Here is a 22282-nt window from a genome sequence, read left to right on the forward strand (position 1 = left end):
TGGATTACTCCTAAATCTGTCGGTTCTGTTAGATTTTATTTGCCTACTTTTTTTGCAATAGTGGTCCTTTAAAGAGACTCTATAACAAAATGTTCAGCCTTATAAGTTCCTATACCTGTTCTAATGTGCTCTGGATTACTGCAGCCTTTTCGATTTGCACTGTCTCTGTAATATATCTAATCTTATTTTCTTTGTCATCCTTTGTCGACCCAGAGAGGAAGTGGCTGCCTCTGCTGTGATAGGGACAAGTTATGCATACTGTGTGTGTGCTTTGTTTATCCCTGCTCTCAGTTTGTGAGTTTGTGAGGCTGAGGGGGGAGGGAGCTGCCTGTCATATGCTGCTGAGAAACTGTGAGAATCCCAGACTGGAGTGCAGATAATTCATTATGTAATAAAAACTTGTAGTACTGTAGTAACATGATAGATAGACAGACAGACAGACAGATATATATATATATATATATATATATATATATATATATATATATATACACACACACACACACACATACATCACTTCCTGGTTAGCCACCATGTTTTTTGTTTGTAATCACTGCCTAAAACTGGCAATTAAAAGCCAGGACCGCGATGAGGAGCGGCAGAAACGGCAAAGAGGGACCCAGGAGATCACAGTGACTCGACTGGTATGTTTTTTTATTGTACAAATCGGACAGTACAGATTCTCTTTAAAGCCAATGGGAATCCGTACTTAAATAAAAAAACTCAGATACTCACCTAAGGAGAGGGAAGGCTCGGTCCTAATGAGCCGTCCCTCTCCTCTCCCGGTGCCCTCGGTTCTGCACTGGCTCCCCCGTACAAATCCCCCGCTGCGGGGACTTCGTAAGTCTTCGGGAGGCGAGTCCTTCCGAAGACAGGCAGCTCCATACTGCGCACGTGCGAGTGCGTCATAGAGGGCGCTTGCGCGTGTGCGCAGTGTAGAGCGGCCAATCTTCGGGAGCACTCGGGCTCCCGAAGCATTTCCGAGGCCTCCCTTTGGCGGGGAAACAGCGGTATTTAAACAAAACGGTCAAATATCGCTACAGGAGAGCCAGTGCAACAGCGGGGACCGGGAGAGGAGAGGGAATGATCTATGGGACCCAGAGCCTCCCTCTCCTTAGGTGAGTATCTGACTTTTTTTTTATTTCAGTATGGGTTCCAGTGATGAGCGAATATGCAAATATTCTTTTCCCTGAATTGTCGCCAAAAAAAGCACTAATTTCTTTTCGATATGCGAATTTTCAATCAAATTTTTTCACGTTAATTTTCGCCTAATGCCCGTTATTTTCGTGTTAAATACATAGTTTATCGCATACGTATTTCTGCGTAGTCGTAGTACCGCTATGCGAAGCTTCACCCGCTACGTGTAGTTGACGTATGTATTGCGTAGTCAACTACGTGTGCGGTAACTGCGTCTATACGGATCATGCGCAGAAATATTATTGCCCTTCTATACGTATACAATTCAGCATTGTAAGGTGGAATGTACGCATGTATTAGTTCACCCATGCGCATATTTAACGGGTTATTGCGGACATTTTTCCGCATAAGGGCATAAGCGTCCGCATACAGCGAAGTTCCTTTAATTTTCGCTGCTGGTCGAAAACGCGAATATTTCTGAAGATTTTCGCGAAAATTCGCAAGCAACACTGATGGGTTCCCATTTACTTTAAGAAAAAAAAAGCAGGACTCACAAGCTCTCCCCACCTCTAAATTAACCTAAATTTCCTGCCGCTCCCTCTAATAGAGGATGAGAAGAAGGACATGGAAAGTGTCACTTACTTCTTCAGCCCTCTCTAATATATTAGCAGGCTGCCTTGGCTGCCGTTCAGTCTCTAGTGGCTTTGAAAGCCCCGCTCTTGTTCTCTGTTCGCAGCTCCTCCGAGTTCCACCAGCCATCACTGAGCTCCTTTTACAGCTGAAGCCATCGCTGAATTAATCACTTTTAAATATTACAACTTAGCTGATTTATAAACATGCCTTTAGCTGTAATAAGTCAGCAGATTCCTATTTTGCACTTGTATGTAGTATGCGATATGTAATCCACGCAGCCATGCTTATGCGAGGCTTAAAGAGAAACGCCAACCAAGAATTAAACTTTATCCCAATCAGTAGCTCATCCCCCTTTTACATGAGAAATGTATTCCTTTTCACAAACAGACCATCAGGGGGCGCTGTGTGACTGATATTGTGGTGAAACTCTGAGGACCGTGGTACTCCTGGCAATTTCCTGTCTGTGAACCATGTTGCATTGTGGGAAATAGCTGTTTACAAAAAAGCATGCAGCAGCTACATCACCTGCCAGCAGTAAAAATGTCGCCATGTGATAAATGTCAGAATGTAAATCAGGGATTTAAAAGATTTTACAATGGGCAAACACTGACCAAATAACGATTGCTGGCAGTTATATAGGGCATGTGTTTGTGATGAGCCGGATCACTCCTGTTCCCTCCTCTCTTTATGGCTTCCATCCTCTTTAATTTCTCTCTTTTTCTTCATTCTATACCCCTTCTCTCCTTCTCGATAGATATCCCTCCAGAAACCCTCAGCTACACCCTCATCTTCTGTGCCACCCTCCCTCTTCTCTCCTTCTTTCCCGCTTTTAATTTATTCTGGAGCAAAAGTACAAATCTTGCCTTTCCCCCCCACGCAAAACTATGTTAGCAACCCTCCCTTGTCCTATCTTATTTGGTGTCTCCTCTTTTCTTCTCTATTCACTCTCCTCTCCCACTCTACCTGCTTCCCTACCTTCTCTCCTCTTTTCCACCATCCTCTATTCTATCTCATCTCCCCTTCCATGCTGCATTCTCTCTCCCCCCCTCTGGTCCTCTATTCTCTCACCTCTACCTACTCTAGTTTATCCTCTCCATCTCCCTTCTCCGCTCTTTCCCAATTCCATCCTCTATTCTCTCCTCTACTCTTCTCTCCTCTATTCTCTCTCCCCTTTCTCCTCTATTCTCTCTCCCCTCTCTCCTCTATTCTCTCTCCTCTATTCTCTCTTCCCCTCCCTCCTCTATTCTCTCTCCCTTCTCTCATATATTCTCTCTAGTCTCTACCCCTCTATCCTCTTCTCTTCCAACCCCCCTCCTCTACTCTCCCAACCCCCCCCCCCCTCCTCTCTTTGCTCTATTATTGCTCCCCACTCCCTCCCCTATTCTCTCTCCTGTACCCCTCTCTCCTCTACTCCCCCCCCTCCTCTATTCTCTCTGCTCTATTATTGCTCCCCACTCCCTTCCCTATTCTCTCTCCTGTACCCCTCTCTACTCTATTCTCTCTCCTTACCCCTCCATCCTGTATACTCTCTCTCCCTCCTCTGTTCTCTCTCCACGTCCCTCCTCTATTCTCTCCCCCCTCCCTCCTCTATTCCCCCCCCCCCCCCTCTATTCTCTCCCCTCCCTTGTTCTCTATTTCCCTCCCTCTGTATCTCTTCCTCCCCCACCTCCTCTGCCTTTCTTCTCTCTGTCCCCCAGCTCCCTTTCTCTCATTCTCCCCCTCTTGCTCTTTTCCTCCCTCCCTCCTCTCTCTCTTTCCCTCTGTCTCTCATCTCTCCCCCTCCTCTCTCTTTCTCCTTTAAAGCCCTCCTGACACCGAGCAAATTCTGCGCATTTTTCAGGGGTCACCATGAACTCGAAAAGCCTCTTATGGAGCAACGTGACAAAATAGTTAAAGACCGCCATTTGCGAATGTTATTATTTTGATGCCAAAAGCGCCTCCTCCCTACTGCCGATTACTATCGGGGATTAGCTGACTAATAAGTGTTTACTAATGAGTATTCTGTTACCTGATGAATTATTCCAAAACAATCATACGGAAAAACTTTGTATACTTTATCTTCTTGTTTACTTCTCTAAGTACTTTTGGAATCTTTTTTTGAGACTTGATGCCGACTATCTACACAAGCTAAGGAAAGCACGAGAGATCACTCCATGACATCGGCACGAGACCGTGGCTCCGGATCAAGGCGGAGAGCGGTCTAATTCCTCCTGAGCCTGGTTTGGGACGTCTGTTTCTGCTTGTTGTTTTCTGCTGGAGGAGAAGCATCTAGGAAATGGCTGGAGATTAGAACAATATTTACCTTATAATTTGGCCCTCAAGGCGTTCCAAATACCATGTAATTGACTGATGCCAATTGAAGACTAATTGAAAACAAAAGTTCTGGTAGGCCAAGTCCCTGAGAGTCTAGGCACTGCTTTCGAGTAAGCTTAACCAAAACTCGCCACACACGCTTCCTCTTCGTTTTTAACGTGTAAATAATCATAACAAAATATCGGTATACATTAACGATATTTTACTACAACTTAACCCTACTCTCACACAGAACCCTCCCTCTCTGATGCCTAACCCTAAAACCCCCCTTCCTGACGCCTAACCCTAAAATCGGTAGCAGGAAAAAGGGTGCCGTCTGAGGATTGACGAAAAAGGGTGCTGCCATAGACTCTAATGCAATTATCATTAATACGGCGAAGAAAGCAGAAAAAAGGGCGCCGCGATAAATGTCATTAACAACATTAGAACATTACAGTTTTTGAAGTATGTTATCATTTTAGAAGCTTGCAACGTTATAGTTTTTGTCATATTATTTCGTCTGTATGTACAGATTTTATGTTATCAAAGATATTATTGTTTCTATGTGTAAAAAGGTGTTTCTGCAGAGGGAGTGGTTAGGGTTAGGCACCACCACGGGGAGTGGTTAGGGTTAGGCACCATCCGGGGTGTAGTTAGGGTTAGCCACCATCCGGGGGAGTGGTTAGTTTTAGGCACCACCAGGGGGAGTGGTTAGGGTTAGGCACCATCCGGGGTGTAGTTAGGGTTAGGCTCCACCAGGGGGTGGTTAGTTTTAGGCACCACCAGGAGAGGGTTCTGTGTGAGAGTAGGGTTGGGTTAAGCTGTATTGTTGAATTACTTTTTTAATGTTAATATCTTTTCGTTATTATTTCCCGTCTGTTTTTACAACGGTATTTATCGTTAACCAAGTTTGACAACGATGTTTATCATTATCAGATTTCGTTATCCACTGGTGCCATTTCGTTATCCAGCTGGGTTCTTTTTTCACGGCGCCCTTTTTCATGCACGCCTAAAATCACCCTTTTTGACGCCTAACCCTAAAACCCGCCTTCTTGAAGAGAACCAGAGCACCCTCATGTATTTTACTACATTTATCAGTGGGAACATGACAGTAAACACCTACTCTGCTTTTAGTTTCATTCTTATCTGCTTAATTAGTCTGTTATCAGCTGTGATAAGAATCCCCGACTGGCTCAGTCTAGGTTTGACCTGGAATCATTATAGCTGAGTCACTCTTCTGTGGAGTCTTTTCAAGCCCAAACCTGCCACCTCCTGGCTCAGATTTCCTGCTTTGCATACTGAGAGCTGTGATGACATGGGAGGGGCTGCTCCTGCTGAGAGAGAAGCTCTGAAACAGACAAGTGTGGCTGCAAAAGCCTGCAATATGATCTGTGTGCACTCTGTCTGCATAGATACTGATGATGACTGCAGTTTCATTCCTATGAGAGACACTTCCTACAGGCAGCTGCACATCATACCAAAATGAAAGCACACAGATTAAAGGCAGCAGCAGCCTTTCTCATATAGCCTAGACAGCAGCCTAGTCTCATATAGCCTATACAGCACATCCAGAACAACTCATAACCCGGAAGCAGAAGGGATATGAGCTTGCGGCTGCGCGGCCGTGGCATTGGATCAGATGACAGTTGGATCAAGAAAACTTCGTACTGCGCCTGCGTAGTAAGCTCCCAATGACGCGCACGGGAGCGAGCACTATTCGTCTTGCTAGACGAATATCAGAACGGGACCGGCGGCGGGGAAGTGAGGATTGTAGGAGGATGGAGCGGGACATTACAGCTGCAGGGGGCCGGTAGAAGCTGCAGGTAAGTGTCCGTTTTTATTTTCAAACCCCCCACAGAACCCCTTTAAGAAAGCAAAACACACTTGCGTTGCTTTTTAGTAGGAGAGGTTTTCAGTCTCTTTTAATCCCCTATACTTTTCTAGTGGTTTTGGGTCACCCCGAGCTGCTTGGTTACTCTTTTGTAAAATCAGAGTTCTAACACAAATGAAAAACAAACAAAAAAACACAATAAAAGACAACAGTACATAAACGTTCAAAATGAATGAATAAAGTTGATTGAAAAGCAGCGTTGTTTCCCGGTAAGTAAACGCCACCACGGTTTGGCTCAGGACAAGTCTCTCACACTATCTCCGGACTAATGATCTGGGGGGGCTTTTGTCTCCCTCCGAGGGGGAAACCTATTCAAATGAAGTCAATGGAATTTGAAGTCTCCCAGCAGTAAATCACATCATCAGAAAGGTCAAAGTTCTGGTCAATTTCCAGACTAATGAGGTTTAAAACAAATAAATACTTGCCTAATACAAGAAAGGTAGTCATAAATTTGGAAGCTGCATGTATCATACTGGGAGAGGCGGTCTAGCAAAGAATAACACCGGGATCATGGAAAGAAACAGTGTAACACTAACAAGAGTTCTGTGAGCAATGCAAACTCATGCTTAGTTCACTCTAGAAGTGCAGGAGTGATATTGAAAAGGAAAGTGCAGGATAATATCGTCCCCCCTAGCTGTTTATTTACCGACAGAGTGGAACTCCTGGAATAATGAAACATGTCATATTCCTCCGACTGCTTGAATTTCATAATCGTTATTACCTTAAAGGGACTCCGAGCAGTGCAGAAACTATGGAAAGATGCACATCATTTTAAAGCTCTCTTTCTCCTCTTTCCAATGATATATAAACCGCCACCCTGCGCCTTTTAGTTTTCGCTATTTTCGCGATTGAAATTGCCGCGGCCGCGATTTCGATCGCAAAAAATAGAGAAAACTAAAAGGCGTAGGGCAACGATTTAGGTGTCACCAGAAAGAGGAGAAAGAGAGCTTTAAAATGATATCCATCTTTCCATAGTTATATTGTATTACACAGGGCGACTTTTTGTCAAAGTCAGCAGCTGCATTCAGCAGAATGGAGCTGCTGACACTGGGGAAAGTGTCGTCCTGTGTAATACAATATAACTATGGCTTGATGGATATCATTTTAAAGCTCTCTTTCTCCTCTTTCTGACGACACCTAAATCGTTGCCCTACTCCTTTTCGTTTTCTCTATTTTCGCGATCGAAATCGCGGCCGCGGCAATTTCAATCGCGAAAATAGCGAAAACTAAAAGCCGTAGGGTGGTGGTTTATATATCATTGGAAAGAGGAGAAAGAGAGCTTTAAAATGATATGCATCTTTCCATAGTTTCTGCACTGCTCGGAGTCCCTTTAAGGCTGCTTTCACAGTGGGACGTTACAGGCACACGTTAGTGCAGCCTGTAACGCAGCCCAACTCACATTAATGAAAAATCAATGGACTGTTCACAGTGCCCATGTTGCGTTACATTGTAACGCAAGACGTCAAGACAACGTACTGCATGCAGTACTTTATACGCGGCTAAGCCGCATTAGACTGCTTGCACATGCTCAGTAATGTTGGGGAGGAGGGGAGAGCGGCCAGGCACATGGCTAATTAATATTCATTGAATTTTGTGACATGTGCAGTGTTTACTTCCTGGAGCGGCCGCTCTGTGCGGCGATTGGCTGGCGGGACCACGTACTGCCGCGAGTACGCATCACGGCATCACGGACGCCAGAGTGAGCTGCACAACGCGGCTCGCTCTGACGTCCACATCCAACACCACCAGGCGTTGCGTTAGGGGCACGTTATGCGACCATAACCTCCCCTAAAACGCAACGTCCTGGTGGGAAAGTAGCCTAAAGCGAACCCGAGGTGGTTTTTTGGGGGGGGCAGATGGAACACAGAGGCTTGATCTCTGTCTCATGACATGCTCTGTGTCCCCACACCACTGCTCTCTGCCCCCCCCCCCCCTCTCACGCTATAGTTCCCCGAGTTTAGCGACAATATTTGTCTCTAGCTCCGAGGTAAACATAGGGAGGAGGGATATCCCGTTTAAAACGCCCACCAGGGGTGTTCATGCAGGCTTTCCAGAGATGCTATTGGACAGCTCTCTCTCCCTGGCCGCACCTCCTGGCTCTTCCCCGCCTCCCTGCACGCTATGAATGAGAGAATGAATCTCTCATTCCAGCGTCATGACCCAACTTGTCCAAAAAGGAAATAAATATGGCAGCCTCCATATTCTTCTCACTTCAGTTGTTCTTTAAACTGTAGCAGTAGGGTATTGTACCGTGTTAGCCATCAGTAAAAGCAAGAAGTTTTAAATCAGGATGATACCATTTATTGGCTAACTACAAATGAATAAGAATAAACAAGCTTTCGGCCTTGCAGCCTTCGTCAGGTTTATATCCTGTTAGTTTGCAAGCTGGTGGTACAGACAGCTTATATACATGCAACATCAAAAGGAAAAACAGATATTTTTTTCAAGCATAAATACATCATTAAGATGCCTTAATACAAACAGACCATCTAAATGGGGTAAGATAAGGATCCTTGTTTACTTTATTGCTCACAGACCTGGTATTAGGATTGACCCAGAGGTTAAACTGTGCATGAGCAGAGCACGCCTGACCATAGGAGTGTGAACAAGGAGATGCATGGTCGAGGCTGCGCATGTGCAGTTGCCGATTTTTAACAGGTGGACAAGGACACAACAAAGCAAATGGCGAGGAAAAGGAGGGACCTGTACGGCTATGGGGAGCTGGGAGAAAACCCCAAGTAAGTAAAATAGAACTTGTTCCCCCATCTCAATAAATTGGCCTGGAGCACGTGCAAGCCTCTAAATAAATTGGCTGCTAAAGGGTTAAACAGAGGTATATATAAATGTATGAAATGTTTGACTCTGACCCCATGAACACCATCAAGAAGCACATTTCCTTTCTGAAAAGCACAAGCTTCGTACAGACCTGTAGTCTAATAAGGATTTGTCTCCGGCCCAAGAAAGCCTTGTGACTAGATTTTCATTGTTTGAAATGGCTGGAATTACCTTCAGTCTGATTTTAATCACTCTTAATGACCAGTTATTTCAGGCTGACCTGCATTTACTACCAACTTCAGCTACCAGTTGGAGCTGTGCCGAGAACTCGTCAGCAACTGTCACCTGCCGTTGCCCTCTGGGTCAGCGACCTCAAAGCTGCACTGCACGTCTCTATGGGGCCGCTCACACCACTCCCTGCTAGGATATGTGCCGGTCTGGAGAAACGCCTGAACCTGATTAATCATATACTTTTACTGTAAATTCAAGATTGCACACTGATAGTGCTCTCACGCCTCAGTTCATCAGCCTTATAGCTCACCTGAACTGAGACGGATGTAGAGGCTGACATATTTATTTTCTTTAAAGAAAACCTGTAACTAAAAAAAGTTCCCCTGGGGGGTACTCACCTCGGGTGGGGGAAGCCTCCGTCTCCGATCGAGGCTTCCCCCGTCCTCCTGTGTCCCATGGCGGTCTCGCTGTGCCCCTCCGAACAGCGGGGATGTAAATATTTACCTTCCCAGCTCCAGCGCAGGCGCAGTATCGGCTTTCCGCTCGGAGATAGGCGGAAATAGCAGATCGCTGTCGGTCCACTCTACTGCGCAGGCGCAAGTCTCCTGCACCTACGTTATAGAGCCTCCCCGACAGAGATCGGCTATTTTCTTGCTGAGAGCCGCAACAGCGCCCCCGCTGGATCCAGGGAAGGTAAATAAATCAGCGCTTGTCAGGCTTGTCTGGGGAGGATTCCGGGACACTTCGGGGGAGCCAGCGCTGGACTGTCTGCAGCTACAGGGGAGAGGGAAGCCTCATTGGGATCCTGAGGCTTCCCCTTCTCGAGATTGCCTGGCTGTCCTGCTGATCCTCTGCCTCTAATACTTTTAATCATAGACCCTGAACAAGCATGCAGCAGATCAGGTGTTTCTGACTAAAGGGTGACTGGATAAGCCACATGCTTATTTCAGGTGTGTAAATTAAATCAGGCACTAATGCCAAAAAGGAGAGGAAGCCAGACAATTTGAATTGTTTATCCTCTTGCGTGCACGAGAGCGGGCGTGCTGCACCAGCGCAAGCAGCGTGACGGCTCTGGCTTACCGCGCAGACAGGCCAGACTCTCAAAATCTACGTCTTTTTGAAAAATTCTGGGTCGGCTCCATGACCGTGCTCCCCTCTCGTCAGGGTCAATGAGCAAACCCTGATGTGCCCCTGTGATTGTGATGAGAGGGGAGCGTGGTCACAGAGCCGACCCAGCATGCAGCGCATGCGTGGCGACTGCGTCAAAGGGCACCGCCCATGTTAGGATACCGGAGCCATTTACAGGTGAACGGAGGGGGGCGCAATAGGAGACTGCACACATTCCCATATACTAACAGTGTCGGATTTCATACTTCTCAAAAATATAAGCCCTCCCGGAAAGTAAGCCCTACCACATTTTTTGGGAGTTAAAATTAATATAAGACGGTGTCTTATTTTCAGGGAAACACGGTACCAGTTGGAGAATTTACATCTGGGTGTTTTTCACAGCCACAACAAAAATGTGTTCATTTTTACCAACTGTCCATAATTCACGGCAAGTTGGCAATACTCTTTCGAACAGGTTCCTTTTAAATTTTTAAATGGTCATTTCCCCTTTATCTGGCTAGTTCCAGTGTTTGTGGAGGGTGGGTCGTTCCACTCGCTGGCTGCAAGGGGGGGGGGGGGGGGAAGAGAACTGTGCAGGCCTTTCTGTACATTGCTCTGGGGCTACCCAGACAAAGCACGGAGTACATTACAATTTAAAGCGCAATAAATGTTTTACAACTCAAACATTTTTAAAGCTTAAGACCTACAGTTTTTTGTAACCCGATCAGGGTTCACCTTGTTAAACCTGGTTTTATGTGAACGCTGGGTTTCACGTCGCGTTTCACTGGATTTGCAGAGCAATTGTTAATATCACTTTTCACACTTGGTGCTGTTCAAAGGAGACCCTTTTTTCCTCTCCTGTATCGAAAACGGTGGGGCGATACGTGAAGGGCAAACGCTCCATATGTTAGCATGGCTGGCCCCTCTCCCTCCCCCTCGGGGGAACAAGCATAGCATTAAGGCTTTGAAACGCTGCAGAAGGGATAAATCAGAGGTTTAAACAGGTCTGAGTTCTGCTTTGCTGCAAACACGTCTATTTCCTACTCACGCAATTACTGCGCTGCACTGATGCATTCTGGTTTATACACAATAAACATACAACAGAGGAAGTTCTCTTCCTGGTTTGGGAAAAAAAAACATTATTTTGGTAAAGAGAAACCGCAAGCCGCCCCAAACATAAAGACACAAACCAAGGGATACACTGTGTAAAAAAGAAAATGTGTGTTTCTAAATTCTATTTGTTCTCCCTGCCAATCTCGTAGCACTCTATAAACTAAATGGGACACAGCTGGGTACATCAGACTTGCGAATGCTGGAGGGTAATAAGTGAAGCGACCGTATTCAATGCCAAGCAGCAGCAGCTAAAGCATAGCAAATTCTGGGATGAGTAAAAAAGGAAATAAAAACATGACACTTGTATACTAGTATACTACTGTTATTGTGTAAATCACTTGTGAAGCCGCATATGGGTCATGGATGGAATACAATCTGGGCACCACATTGCAAGAAAGACATTGAAGATTTTGAATGGGTATAAAAATGGGGCTACTAAAGGGAGGGTCCACTGAGTTAGTTAAAACATAAAATGCTAATCCCCACTTACCTGGGGCTTCCTCCAGCCCGTGGCAGGCAGGACGTGCCCTCGACACCGCTCCGGAGGCTCCCGGTCTTCTCTGGTGGCTCACCCGACCTGGCCAGGCCGGCTTTCAGGTCGGGCTCTTGTGCGCTCCAACGTGTATCTCACGCAGTCGCGCTGAAGTCATCGGACGTCCTCCAGGCTGTACTGCGCAGGCGCTGTAGTTCTGCACCTGCGCAGTACAGTCCGTAGGACGTCCGATGACGTCAGCGCGACCGCGTGAGACGCACGTTGGAGCGCAAGGAGAAGCCCGACCAGGAGGCCGGCCTGGCCAGTTCGGTTGATCCCCCGGAGAAGACCGGGTGCCTCCGGAGCAGGGTCGAGGGCACGTCCTGCCTGCCACGGGCTGGAGGAAGCCCCAGGTAAGTGGATTAAGCAACTCCATGGACCCTCCCTTTAATTGTATGGCTGGATGGTCTCTCCCACCCAATAAAGCAGAATACCCAAGTAAACCACTAAGTATAGGGGACTAAAAGAGACTGAAAAGCCGCCTACTAAAAAGCAATGCTAAGTGTGCCTTGCCTTCTTAAAACAGAAGGTATAGCAAGCGTATAGCTTGTTTTGGATCTTTTAGTCCCCCACACTTTCCTTGTGGTTTTGGGTCCCCCCGAGCTGCTCGGTTACTCTGTTGTACTGGTCCAAGCCCCTATCCCATAAAGCCATATCAATAGTGATGTCGCGAACCTCCGATTTTCGGTTTGCGAACCCCGCTCGTGAACTTCCGCGGAAGGTTCGGTTCGCGTAAAAGTTCGCGAACCGCAATGGACTTCAATGGGGAGGCGAACTTTGAAAAATAGAAAAAATTATGCTGGCCAGAAAAGTGATGGAAAACAGGTTTCAAGGGGTCTAACACCTGGACCCCCAGGTGGCGGAGTGGTATAGACACCAAAAGCCCCGGGGAAAAATCTGGATTTGACGCAAAGCAGCGTTTTAAGGGCAGAAATCACATTGAATGCTAAATTGCAGGCCTAAAGTGCTTTTAAACATCTTGCATGTGTATACATCAATCAGGGAGTGTAATTAGAGTTCTGCTTTACATTGACAGACCAAACTCACTGTGTAACGCACCGCAAACAGCTGTTTGCGTAGTGACGGCCGTGCTGGACTGGTGCGCACCGTGGCGAGAGTATAGGCCGTGGCGGTTTTCCAGCCCATATGGTCGCCGGGCTGTGGTAGCTCAATGATAGAACAGTGACTGTCCAGCTGATCAAATTTGGTCTGTCCACAATGAAGCAACGACCTTATTATCTTCTTGTATGTAGGTAGGCATAGGTAGGAGTCCCAGTATAGGTAGGTAGGCATAGGTAGGAGTCCCAGTATAGGTAGGTAGGCCCCTCAGTAGTTAGCTAGGCATAGGTAGGAGACCCAGTATAGGTAGGTAGGCATAGGTAGGTGCCTCAGTAGTTAGCTAGGCATAGGTAGGAGTCCCAGTATAGGTAGGTAGGCATAAGTAGGTGTCCTAGTATAGGTAGGTAGGTGTCCCCGTATAGGTAAGTAGGTGCCCCAGTAGTTAGGTAGGCATAGGTAGGAGTCCCAGTATAGGTAGGTAGGCGCCTCAGTAGTTAGCTAGGCATAGGTAGGAGACCCAGTATAGGTAGGTAGGCATAGGTAGGTGCCTCAGTAGTTAGCGAGGCATAGGTAGGAGACCCAGTATAGGTAGGTAGGTAGGCATAGGTAGGAGTCCCAGTATAGGTAGGTGGGCATAGGTAGGTCCCCTAGTATAGGTATGTAGGTAGGTGTCCCCGTATAGGTAAGTAGGTGCCCTAGTAGTTAGGTAGGCATAGGTAGGTGTCCCAGTATAGGTAGTTAGGCAGGGCCTGGCTGGCACAGTAATAACAATTACCAAGGTCCAGCTGCAACAGATAGGGCTGTATAATGTCAGTGTCAGTGAGCAAGACACAAAAAACAACAACACATCAGGGGAACATTAGCTCTCAAAAGAGCTGTTGAGGGGTGCTATTTTAGCAATAACAATCAGCCAGGAGCAAGCCATGAGCCTAACTCATCTTTCCCTAGGAGAAAAAATCTGCAGCAGCTTTCCCTAGTCTGTCTATTTGCAGCAGGCAGATGAGTGAGTTTCATGGCCAGCGAGCCTGCCTTATATAAGGGGGGTGGGGCTCCAGGGCTTAGTGTAGCCTGAATGGCTACAATCTGCCTGCTGACTGTGATGCAGAGGGTCAAAGTTGACCCTCATAGTGCATTATGGGGCGAATCGAACTTCCGCAAAAGTTTGCCTGGTCCAGGCGAACGCGAACCACCAAAGTTCGCCTGGAACCGTTCGCGACATCTCTACATATCAATCCCTGCCATGCACTGAGGAAGACCAACAGTCCGAAACAGGCTGTCTGCATCTGGGGTTGGTGTGGTTCTGTAACATGTATAAACTATAGGCTTGCTATACACCAGCAGTTCTGGATGCAAGCCTGGCTTCAGGGGAATGAAGACATCATTTGCATATTCAGTAGTGATGCATTGTGGGTTAAAGCGGACCTGAACTCTAACACAGTAGAGAAAACACAGAGAAATTCACCCTGTACGTGTTTATAGAGAACAGCCTTCTCAGCAAATAATTAGCTAGTATACGTTGATCTCTCAGCCGAGTTGAGAGCTAATATGTAAACGCTGGAGGTTAACCCTTTCTGTGCCCCCAGCAAACTAGGAAGTAACTACACTGCAGCATCTCTGAAGGAGCTCGATAAGCTGTAACAAGGAAATGTTTTTCTTTTGTTGTATTTATCTCAAGTTTTCTTTAAAGGAACAGAGGTTTCACTCGCACCTGATTCTCGACAAAGACTAGACTTAGTCAATGGACCTCTTAGAATGTAGAGAGCCACGTCCTGCCGTTGCGTATTCCTGTAGTGAACAGGCCGGTGTAAGCAGAGGTATCAGCACTGGCAGAGGTCACTGTTCCTCTGCACAATGGACTGTTTGTATTATGTATTGCTCCATGAGACATAATTACTCAGTGATTACATCTATCACTCACCGGACAGTTAAATGAACATCAGCTAAAGTGAATACTTACCAGCTTTGGGTACCTTTGTAGCGTTGGAAAGATACAAGCCGCTCTTGTATAAGTAAAGCACCTTTTCAAACTGTGTCGCAGTCTCGTCTATTCCCCATCGCAGCTCACCTAAACATCAATAGTAAGAGTGTTAGACTGAGTACCCAAAGACGGGCACAGAATAGCAATAACAACTTATTCAAGGTTCTAACCCCTCATCATGCTACCATTCCTAGAATAGAACTTAAAAGGTGCTAAATTTTCATACCAAAATGATTACTTAAAGTGGCCATACATCATTCATACATGGATGTTACACAGAGAAAAAAGGGCTGCACATGGAATGGGGCTGCAGTACATGTATGTCACACATAGAAGAGGGGCTGTACATAGATGTTACACGTGGAAGAGGGGGCTGCACATGGAATGGGAGAGGCTGCTGTACTTGGATCTTACGCATGGAAGAGGGAGGGGGTTGCAGTACATGGATGCTACACAGGAAAGAGGGGGCTGCACATGGAATGGGAGAAGGATGCAGTACATGGATGATACAAATGGAAAAGGGGGCTGCACATGGAATGGGAGAGGGCTGAAGTACATGAATGATACAAATGGAAGAGGGGGCTGCACATGGAATGGGAGGGGACTGCTGTACATGGATGTTACACATGGAAGAGGGGGCTGCACATGGAATGGGAGGGGTTGCTGTACATGGATGTTACACATGGAAGAGGGAGCTGCACATGGAATGGGAGGGGACTGCTGTACATGGATGATACACCTGGAAGAGGGGGCTGCACATGGAATGGGAGGGGACTGCGGTACATGGATGATACACCTGGAAGAGGGGGCTGCACATGGAATGGGAGGGGACTGCTGTACATGGATGATACACATGGAAGAGGGGGCTGCACATGGAATGGGAGGGGACTGCTGTACATGGATGATACACATGGAAGAGGGGGCTGCACATGGAATGGGAGGGGCTGCTGTACATGGATGCTACACATGGACGAGGGGGCTACACATGGAATGGGAGGGGGTTGTTGCACATGGATGCTACACATAGAAGAGGGGGCAGCACATGGAATGGGAGGGGGCTGCTGTACATGGATGGCACACATGGAAGAGGGGGCTGCACATGGAATGGGAGGGGCTGCTGTACATGGATGCTACACATGGACGAGGGGGCTACACATGGAATGGGAGGGGGTTGTTGTACATGGATGCTACACATAGAAGAGGGGGCTGCACATGGAATGGGAGGGGGCTGCTGTACATGGATGGCACACATGGAAGAGGGGGCTGCACATGGAATGGGAGGGGGCTGCTGTACATGCCTGTTACACATGGAAGAGGGGGCTGCTGTACATGGATGATACACATGGAAGAGGGGGCTGCACATGGAATGGGAGGGGCTGCTGTACATGGATGTTATACATGGAAGAGGGGGCTGCACATGGAATGGGAGGGGACTGCTGTACATGGATGTTACACATGGAAGAGGGGGCTGCACATGGAATGGGAGGGGTTGCTGTACATGGATGTTACACATGGAAGAGGGAGCTGCACATGGAATGGGAGGGGACTGCTGTACATGGATGATACACCTGGAAGAGGGGGCTGCACATGGAATGGGAGGGGACTGCGGTACATGGATGATACACCTGGAAGAGGGAGCTGCACATGGAATGGGAGGGGACTGCTGTACATGGATGATACACATGGAAGAGGGGGCTGCACATGGAATGGGAGGGGACTGCTGTACATGGATGATACACATGGAAGAGGGGGCTGCACATGGAATGGGAGCGGCTGCTGTACATGGATGCTACACATGGACGAGGGGGCTACACATGGAATGGGAGGGGGTTGTTGTACATGGATGCTACACATAGAAGAGGGGGCAGCACATGGAATGGGAGGGGGCTGCTGTACATGGATGGCACACATGGAAGAGGGGGCTGCACATGGAATGGGAGGGGCTGCTGTACATGGATGCTACACATGGACGAGGGGGCTACACATGGAATGGGAGCGGGTTGTTGTACATGGATGCTACACATAGAAGAGGGGGCTGCACATGGAATGGGAGGGGGCTGCTGTACATGGATGGCACACATGGAAGAGGGGGCTGCACATGGAATGGGAGGGGGCTGCTGTACATGCCTGTTACACATGGAAGAGGGGGCTGCTGTACATGGATGATACACATGGAAGAGGGGGCTGCACATGGAATGGGAGGGGCTGCTGTACATGGATGTTATACATGGAAGAGGGGGCTGCACACGGAGTGGGAGGGGGCTGTTGTACATGGATGCTACACATAGAAGAGGGGGCTGCACACGGAATGGGAGGGTACTACTACTGCACATTTCAGGGGAGCCACAAGAAAGTTGGCCTAGGCGTGGAAAACGTACAAATCCGGCCTTGTGTACCTGTAGCATTGACTATAGCATCCAGCAGGGATCTCAGAGAAGTCGGCGCGCTGTGCGGCAGGAGATACGTGAAAAAAAATCTGCAGAAAGAAAAAAAACAGAGAAATCCACAACATTAAACAAACTGCGCGTTCTTCAAATCTCCAGTCCTATAATTACGCTCTTTAAAAATACATTTCCAGAGAGCACCCTGTTCAGGAAGCACAACCATATATCATAATAAAAAATACATAAGTGACCCCCAAGCCGAGGGTCTGGCGGAGCAGAGACAAGGGCCCCCGCTAGACACAGGGCTGCCTTGTAATCACCAGTAAATGCCCCATTAACATGGCCCCATCGCGGCTATGTGCGGGGACGTCTGGCACTCGCGATTTATGGCACTTATGTAGCCAATGGAAGAAATGTTCAATTCCGGGTGTGTTCCGCCACTAGCGGCCCAGGACTTGGAAGGGAACGCTGAAATAATAATATAGAAAACAAGGCCAGGAAAGTGGAAACTCAAAGTGATACATTCAAGTGATGAATTCAAGTTGCCAGCATTGGAGACAGTTCATGTGGCTTCAGCTACAGACCCTCTCTGTCCATAGCAGTAACTGCACTTGTCATATTTTATTTATTTTTTTAAATACGGAAATCAGAGGATTATTCCTACAGAGCTCACAATCTAGTGCTACCATAGGCATAGTCTAATGTCCTACCATATTATTATTATGTTTTTATATAGCACTGACATCTTCTGCAGCACTGTACAGAGTACATAGTCATGTCACTGACTGTCCTCAGAGGAGCTCACAATCTAATCCCTACCATAGGCATAGTCTAATGTCCTACCATATTATTATTATGTTTTTATATAGCACTGACATCTTCTACAGCACTGTACAGAGTACATAGTCATGTCACTGACTGTCCTCAGAGGAGCTCACAATCTAATCCTGCCATAGTCATAGTCTAACTTCCTACTATATTATTATTATGTAGTATTTCTATAGCTCTGACAACTTCCACAGCACATTACAGAGTACAGAGTCATGTCACTGACTGTCCTCAGAGAAGCTCACACTCGAATCCTCCCATAGTCATAGACTAATGTCCTACCATACTATCAGTATGTATTTATATAGCACTGACATCTTCTGCAGCACTGTACAGAGTATATAGTCATGTCACTGAGTGTCCTCAGAGGAGCTCACACTCTAATCCCTACCATAGTCATAGTCTAATGTCCTACCATATTATTATTATGTATTTATATATCAGTGACATCTTCTGCAGCACTGTACAGAGTATATAGTCATGTCACTGACTGTCCTCAGAGGGGCTCACAATCTAATCCTACCATAGTCATAGTCTAATGTCCCACCATATTATTATTATGTAGTATTTCTATAGCTCTGACAACTTCCACAGCACATTACACAGTACAGAGTCATGTCACTGACTGTCCTCAGAGGAGCTCACAATGCAATTCCCACCATAGTCATAGTCCTACCATATTATTATAAACTAGCCGACCTGGGGCGTAGCATAAGGGGGTAGCGGGCAGGAGGGGGTATTGGGCCCAGTGGCGGGGAGGGGGGTCAGAACCCTCCTCCCTCACCTGGGTCCCCCATCAGCGGGGAGGTGGGTCGGACCCCCCCCCCCCCCTCCCTCACCTGGGTCCCCCATGTGCGCTCCCCCTCCAGCTTAGAGGCAGTGGGCGGGGATGATTCACCTCTTCAGCAGGGAGGGGGGGTCAGACCCCCCCCCCCTCGCCTCCCTTCTTCTACTTGCCGGTCTGTGCCCAGGGTAGTCGCCCTGCCCGGCCCGCAGTGCCCAAGAAACGGCCCTGCTCCTGACACACTAGACTTGCCCGCCATGAGCCTACAAACCTCTACCGAACCACAGTGCAAGTGTGCTGGTGGGCCCAGCTGTCACTTCTCCCTTACTTCCCTTTCCTGGCATAGGTAGCTACAGGTACCCCTTAGTATTAGGTAGCCAGAGGTTCTCTCAGCATTAAGTAGCTAAAGGTGACCCAAAGTATTAGGTAGCTAGAGGTTCCCCCGATTGCAGGTAGATCTCATCAGTGAAATGCTGAGAGTCAGGTGAGTAGCCTCTCATTTAAACTCGACTTGGACCCACTGCACAGGGAAGGAGAGAGGGGAATGAGCCACCTTTCCATCATCAGGCGCCTGTAGGCACATGCCTACGGTGCCTTGTGGTAAATCTGGCCCTGGTGTGTGCGCTCACGCATGTGCAGTATCTTCAGACGCACTCAGGGACACGAGTGCTTTCCGAAGCCTCCCAAGGGCTCACAGACATGTATTCAACCAGTTGGTCGAGCACACACAGCGGGGGTGACAACGCTGGAACGAGGGGAACAAGAGACGACAGGGATAGCAGCATAGATGGCACTATTGTGGCCAGGAACGCGAAGAATCACTCGCGTCCCCAGCCTGTCAGCTCCTGTCACCGAAACAGGAAGTGGCTGCCGGCGGGGCAAGGAGGATCGGAGGGAGACGGCGAGGGCACCGGACAGCTGCAGTGGGCTATTGGAAGCCCCGGGTGAGTAAAACTCATTTTTTTTTTACTTAAGTGTCCCTTTAAATGCAAAAATAATAAAAAAATGGGGGAGCAGCGTGCGTCCTTTGATTGTGCGCTCATGGCCGGGAGCACTCTGGGCATTCACTCTATGTCACAGCTTCGTAGAGCGGATGCGCAGAGCACTCCCAGCTGCATGCATGCAATCAAAGGATGAGCACCGCTCGGCAGCGCCTGGCAGTCAGCCGGTGACCACCCCCGACCAGGAAGTAAGTTCCGGGGTCGGTAGGCAGTAACGGAAGGGGATGTAGGAGAATGGGGGAGCGATGGGCATGAGGAGAGCCCACCAAGCATGCCTGCTCCCCCCTGTTATGAAATTCTTTTTGCGCTAAGGTATTCTTTAACTGTGTGCCCCTTTCTACTTTTTACTAAAGACCTTATTATTTTATGAAAATCCATTTGTACTTTCAACCCTCATTGTCTTTGTACCAACTTTATCTGTCGGCCTGAAGTTTTGACACGTCATGGTTTGCCAAGTACCCCTATAATCTATTTACGAGCGGTCGGCTTGAGATGAATGCAGAGTTTCCGCCAGAAGTCAGTTTAACGCGGTTCATTCTCATCACGGCCTTTCGGTTTAGCTGGAATCATCGGCCGCAGATTAATGCGACGTGTCATGAATCAGCCCACGCTGTCTGCGCCCTGAAAGGAAGAGAGGCCCGGCCTGGGCTGGGACGGGACGCTGAGCTCTTAGGCCTTTGTGGACACACAGATTTAGGGCAACAAGGAAAGCTTCTGTTAGTTCAAAGGGGATTGTGAAAACAAGGCAGATTAAGAGAAGGAGAAAAGAAAAGTTCACAAGGTCGAACTTAAATCATGAGGACTTGAGTTCTACGCTGGTCACAGCTTTAAAGGGCCATTAGACCTATCATAAAAAGCCAATATGCACTCAAATCAAATCAAATAATCAAGCCAATGCATAAATGCTGGGGCCCTGTTTTCTGCCTGAAGCCCCTGAAGGGCCCAAGGTTCTATTTAACAGCATACAGTTTTATGAGATCATAAAAACAAGGAACACCAAGAGGCCCAATAGTGTAATATGTACTGGTAAATGGTTACTAGATAGAGTAAATATTAATACTCACAAACCAGGGTTACCATTAGGCAACCACTGTAAAGGCAGGTGGGGAGATTTTCCTGACCCCACTCAGGAATAAGAAGTCGCTCTCTGTAGATGAGAAAAAAGGGGGTTCAACCCTCCACCCAGGGTGGACTCAATATTATGCAGGAGAACAGAGGCGCCAAGAGGATAAAAGGAAGCTAAATGAGCTTAAAGACCAAATTCTTGGTAAATAGAGGAGGTAGTGGTGGACTTACCTCCTCCAAGTAGACACACAATGACTGTAGTAAAGACAGTCAATATATTTTATTTATGAACTCCAAATAGGCAACGCGTTTCGCAGGTTTGATCCCGATTCATCAGGCAATAACAACGGAGCAATAGCATATGTGGTCAGTAGAAGAGCCAGGCACCTCTGTCCATCTTAGGAAGCCTGGCTCTTCTACTGACCACATATGCTATTGCTCCGTTGTTATTGCCTGATGAAGCGGGATCAAACCTGCAAAACGTGTTGCATATTTGGAGTTCATAAATAAAATATATTGACTGTCTTTACTATTGAGATCATGGATGCTAATAATTCCCGAATTGATACACATGTTCTTTTTTGGCCATTTTCAGCCATGGGCCCCTATTCAAATTTTACACTGGGGACCCCATTACTGTCTGTCTAATAATCTCATGTTACAGACTAACAGAACCAGGTTTGTAAAGAACAGCTACTGTGTGACAGACGTGTAAGCAGAGGAAAAGGATAAAGATTACCCCTATTCAAGGCCGGAGATGGATTGAGATGTAATAGGGCCCTAGGCAAAGTAGAAGATTTGGGCCCCCACTTGTGGTCCTTTTGGTAAATTGAAGTGGATAGAGGTCAAAGAAGGTGGCAGGCGGGCCCCATTGATACCCACTAAGCCCCAAGCACCTGCTTAGGCTAACTGGTGGATGATTTTTCTCTGTTCATGGCACATACACAGCAGCACGTAGTGGGCAGCAGGGTGGTGTAGCGGTTAGCACTCTTGCCTTGCTGCGCTGGGGCGCTGGTTTGAATCCCAGCCAGGGCACTATCTGTATGGAGTTTGTTTGTTCCCCCTGTGTTTGTGTGGGTTTCCTCCAGACACTCCAGTGTTCTCCCCAGGCTCTTTTAGCCGGGTGCTCCACCCGGCTAGTTTTGGTGAGCACCCGGCTGTCATCGGCTCAACTCCACCTTTGCTGTAAGCAGAAATGTGCAGAAAAGCATTGGCCCTGCATTCTTTCTTCACGCCCCACCCAGCTACATTTTCATGCCACCCGGCTGGAAAAAAATTCTGGGGAGAACACTGCACTCCATTTTCCTCCCACATCCCAAAAACATACAGATAAGTTAATTGTCTTCCCCCAAAATTGGCCTTAGACTACGATACATACACTACACGATACATACATAGACATAGTGGCTATGGTAGGGATTATATTGTGAGCTCCTTTGAGGGACAGTTAAGTGACACTCTGTACTTTGTAC

The 22282-nt window shown here is 47.5% G+C and overlaps 1 protein-coding gene across 2 annotated transcripts in view; it reads right to left on the reverse strand.

Annotated features, from left to right (window-relative positions):
* The window catches only part of PKDCC (protein kinase domain containing, cytoplasmic), a 155343-nt gene that overhangs the window by 24809 nt on the left and 108252 nt on the right, over positions 1-22282 (reverse strand). For both annotated transcript variants that reach the window (XM_068232967.1, XM_068232965.1), the window contains exons 4-5: positions 17145-17224; positions 14728-14835 (exon numbers count right to left, since the gene is read on the reverse strand). In XM_068232967.1, coding sequence (XP_068089068.1) covers positions 14728-14835; positions 17145-17224 — 188 coding nt within the window. The remainder of the gene's footprint in view (positions 1-14727; positions 14836-17144; positions 17225-22282) is intronic.

This window comes from Hyperolius riggenbachi, chromosome 4 (genome assembly GCF_040937935.1).
Source record: "Hyperolius riggenbachi isolate aHypRig1 chromosome 4, aHypRig1.pri, whole genome shotgun sequence".
NCBI classification, from domain to species: domain Eukaryota; kingdom Metazoa; phylum Chordata; class Amphibia; order Anura; family Hyperoliidae; genus Hyperolius; species Hyperolius riggenbachi.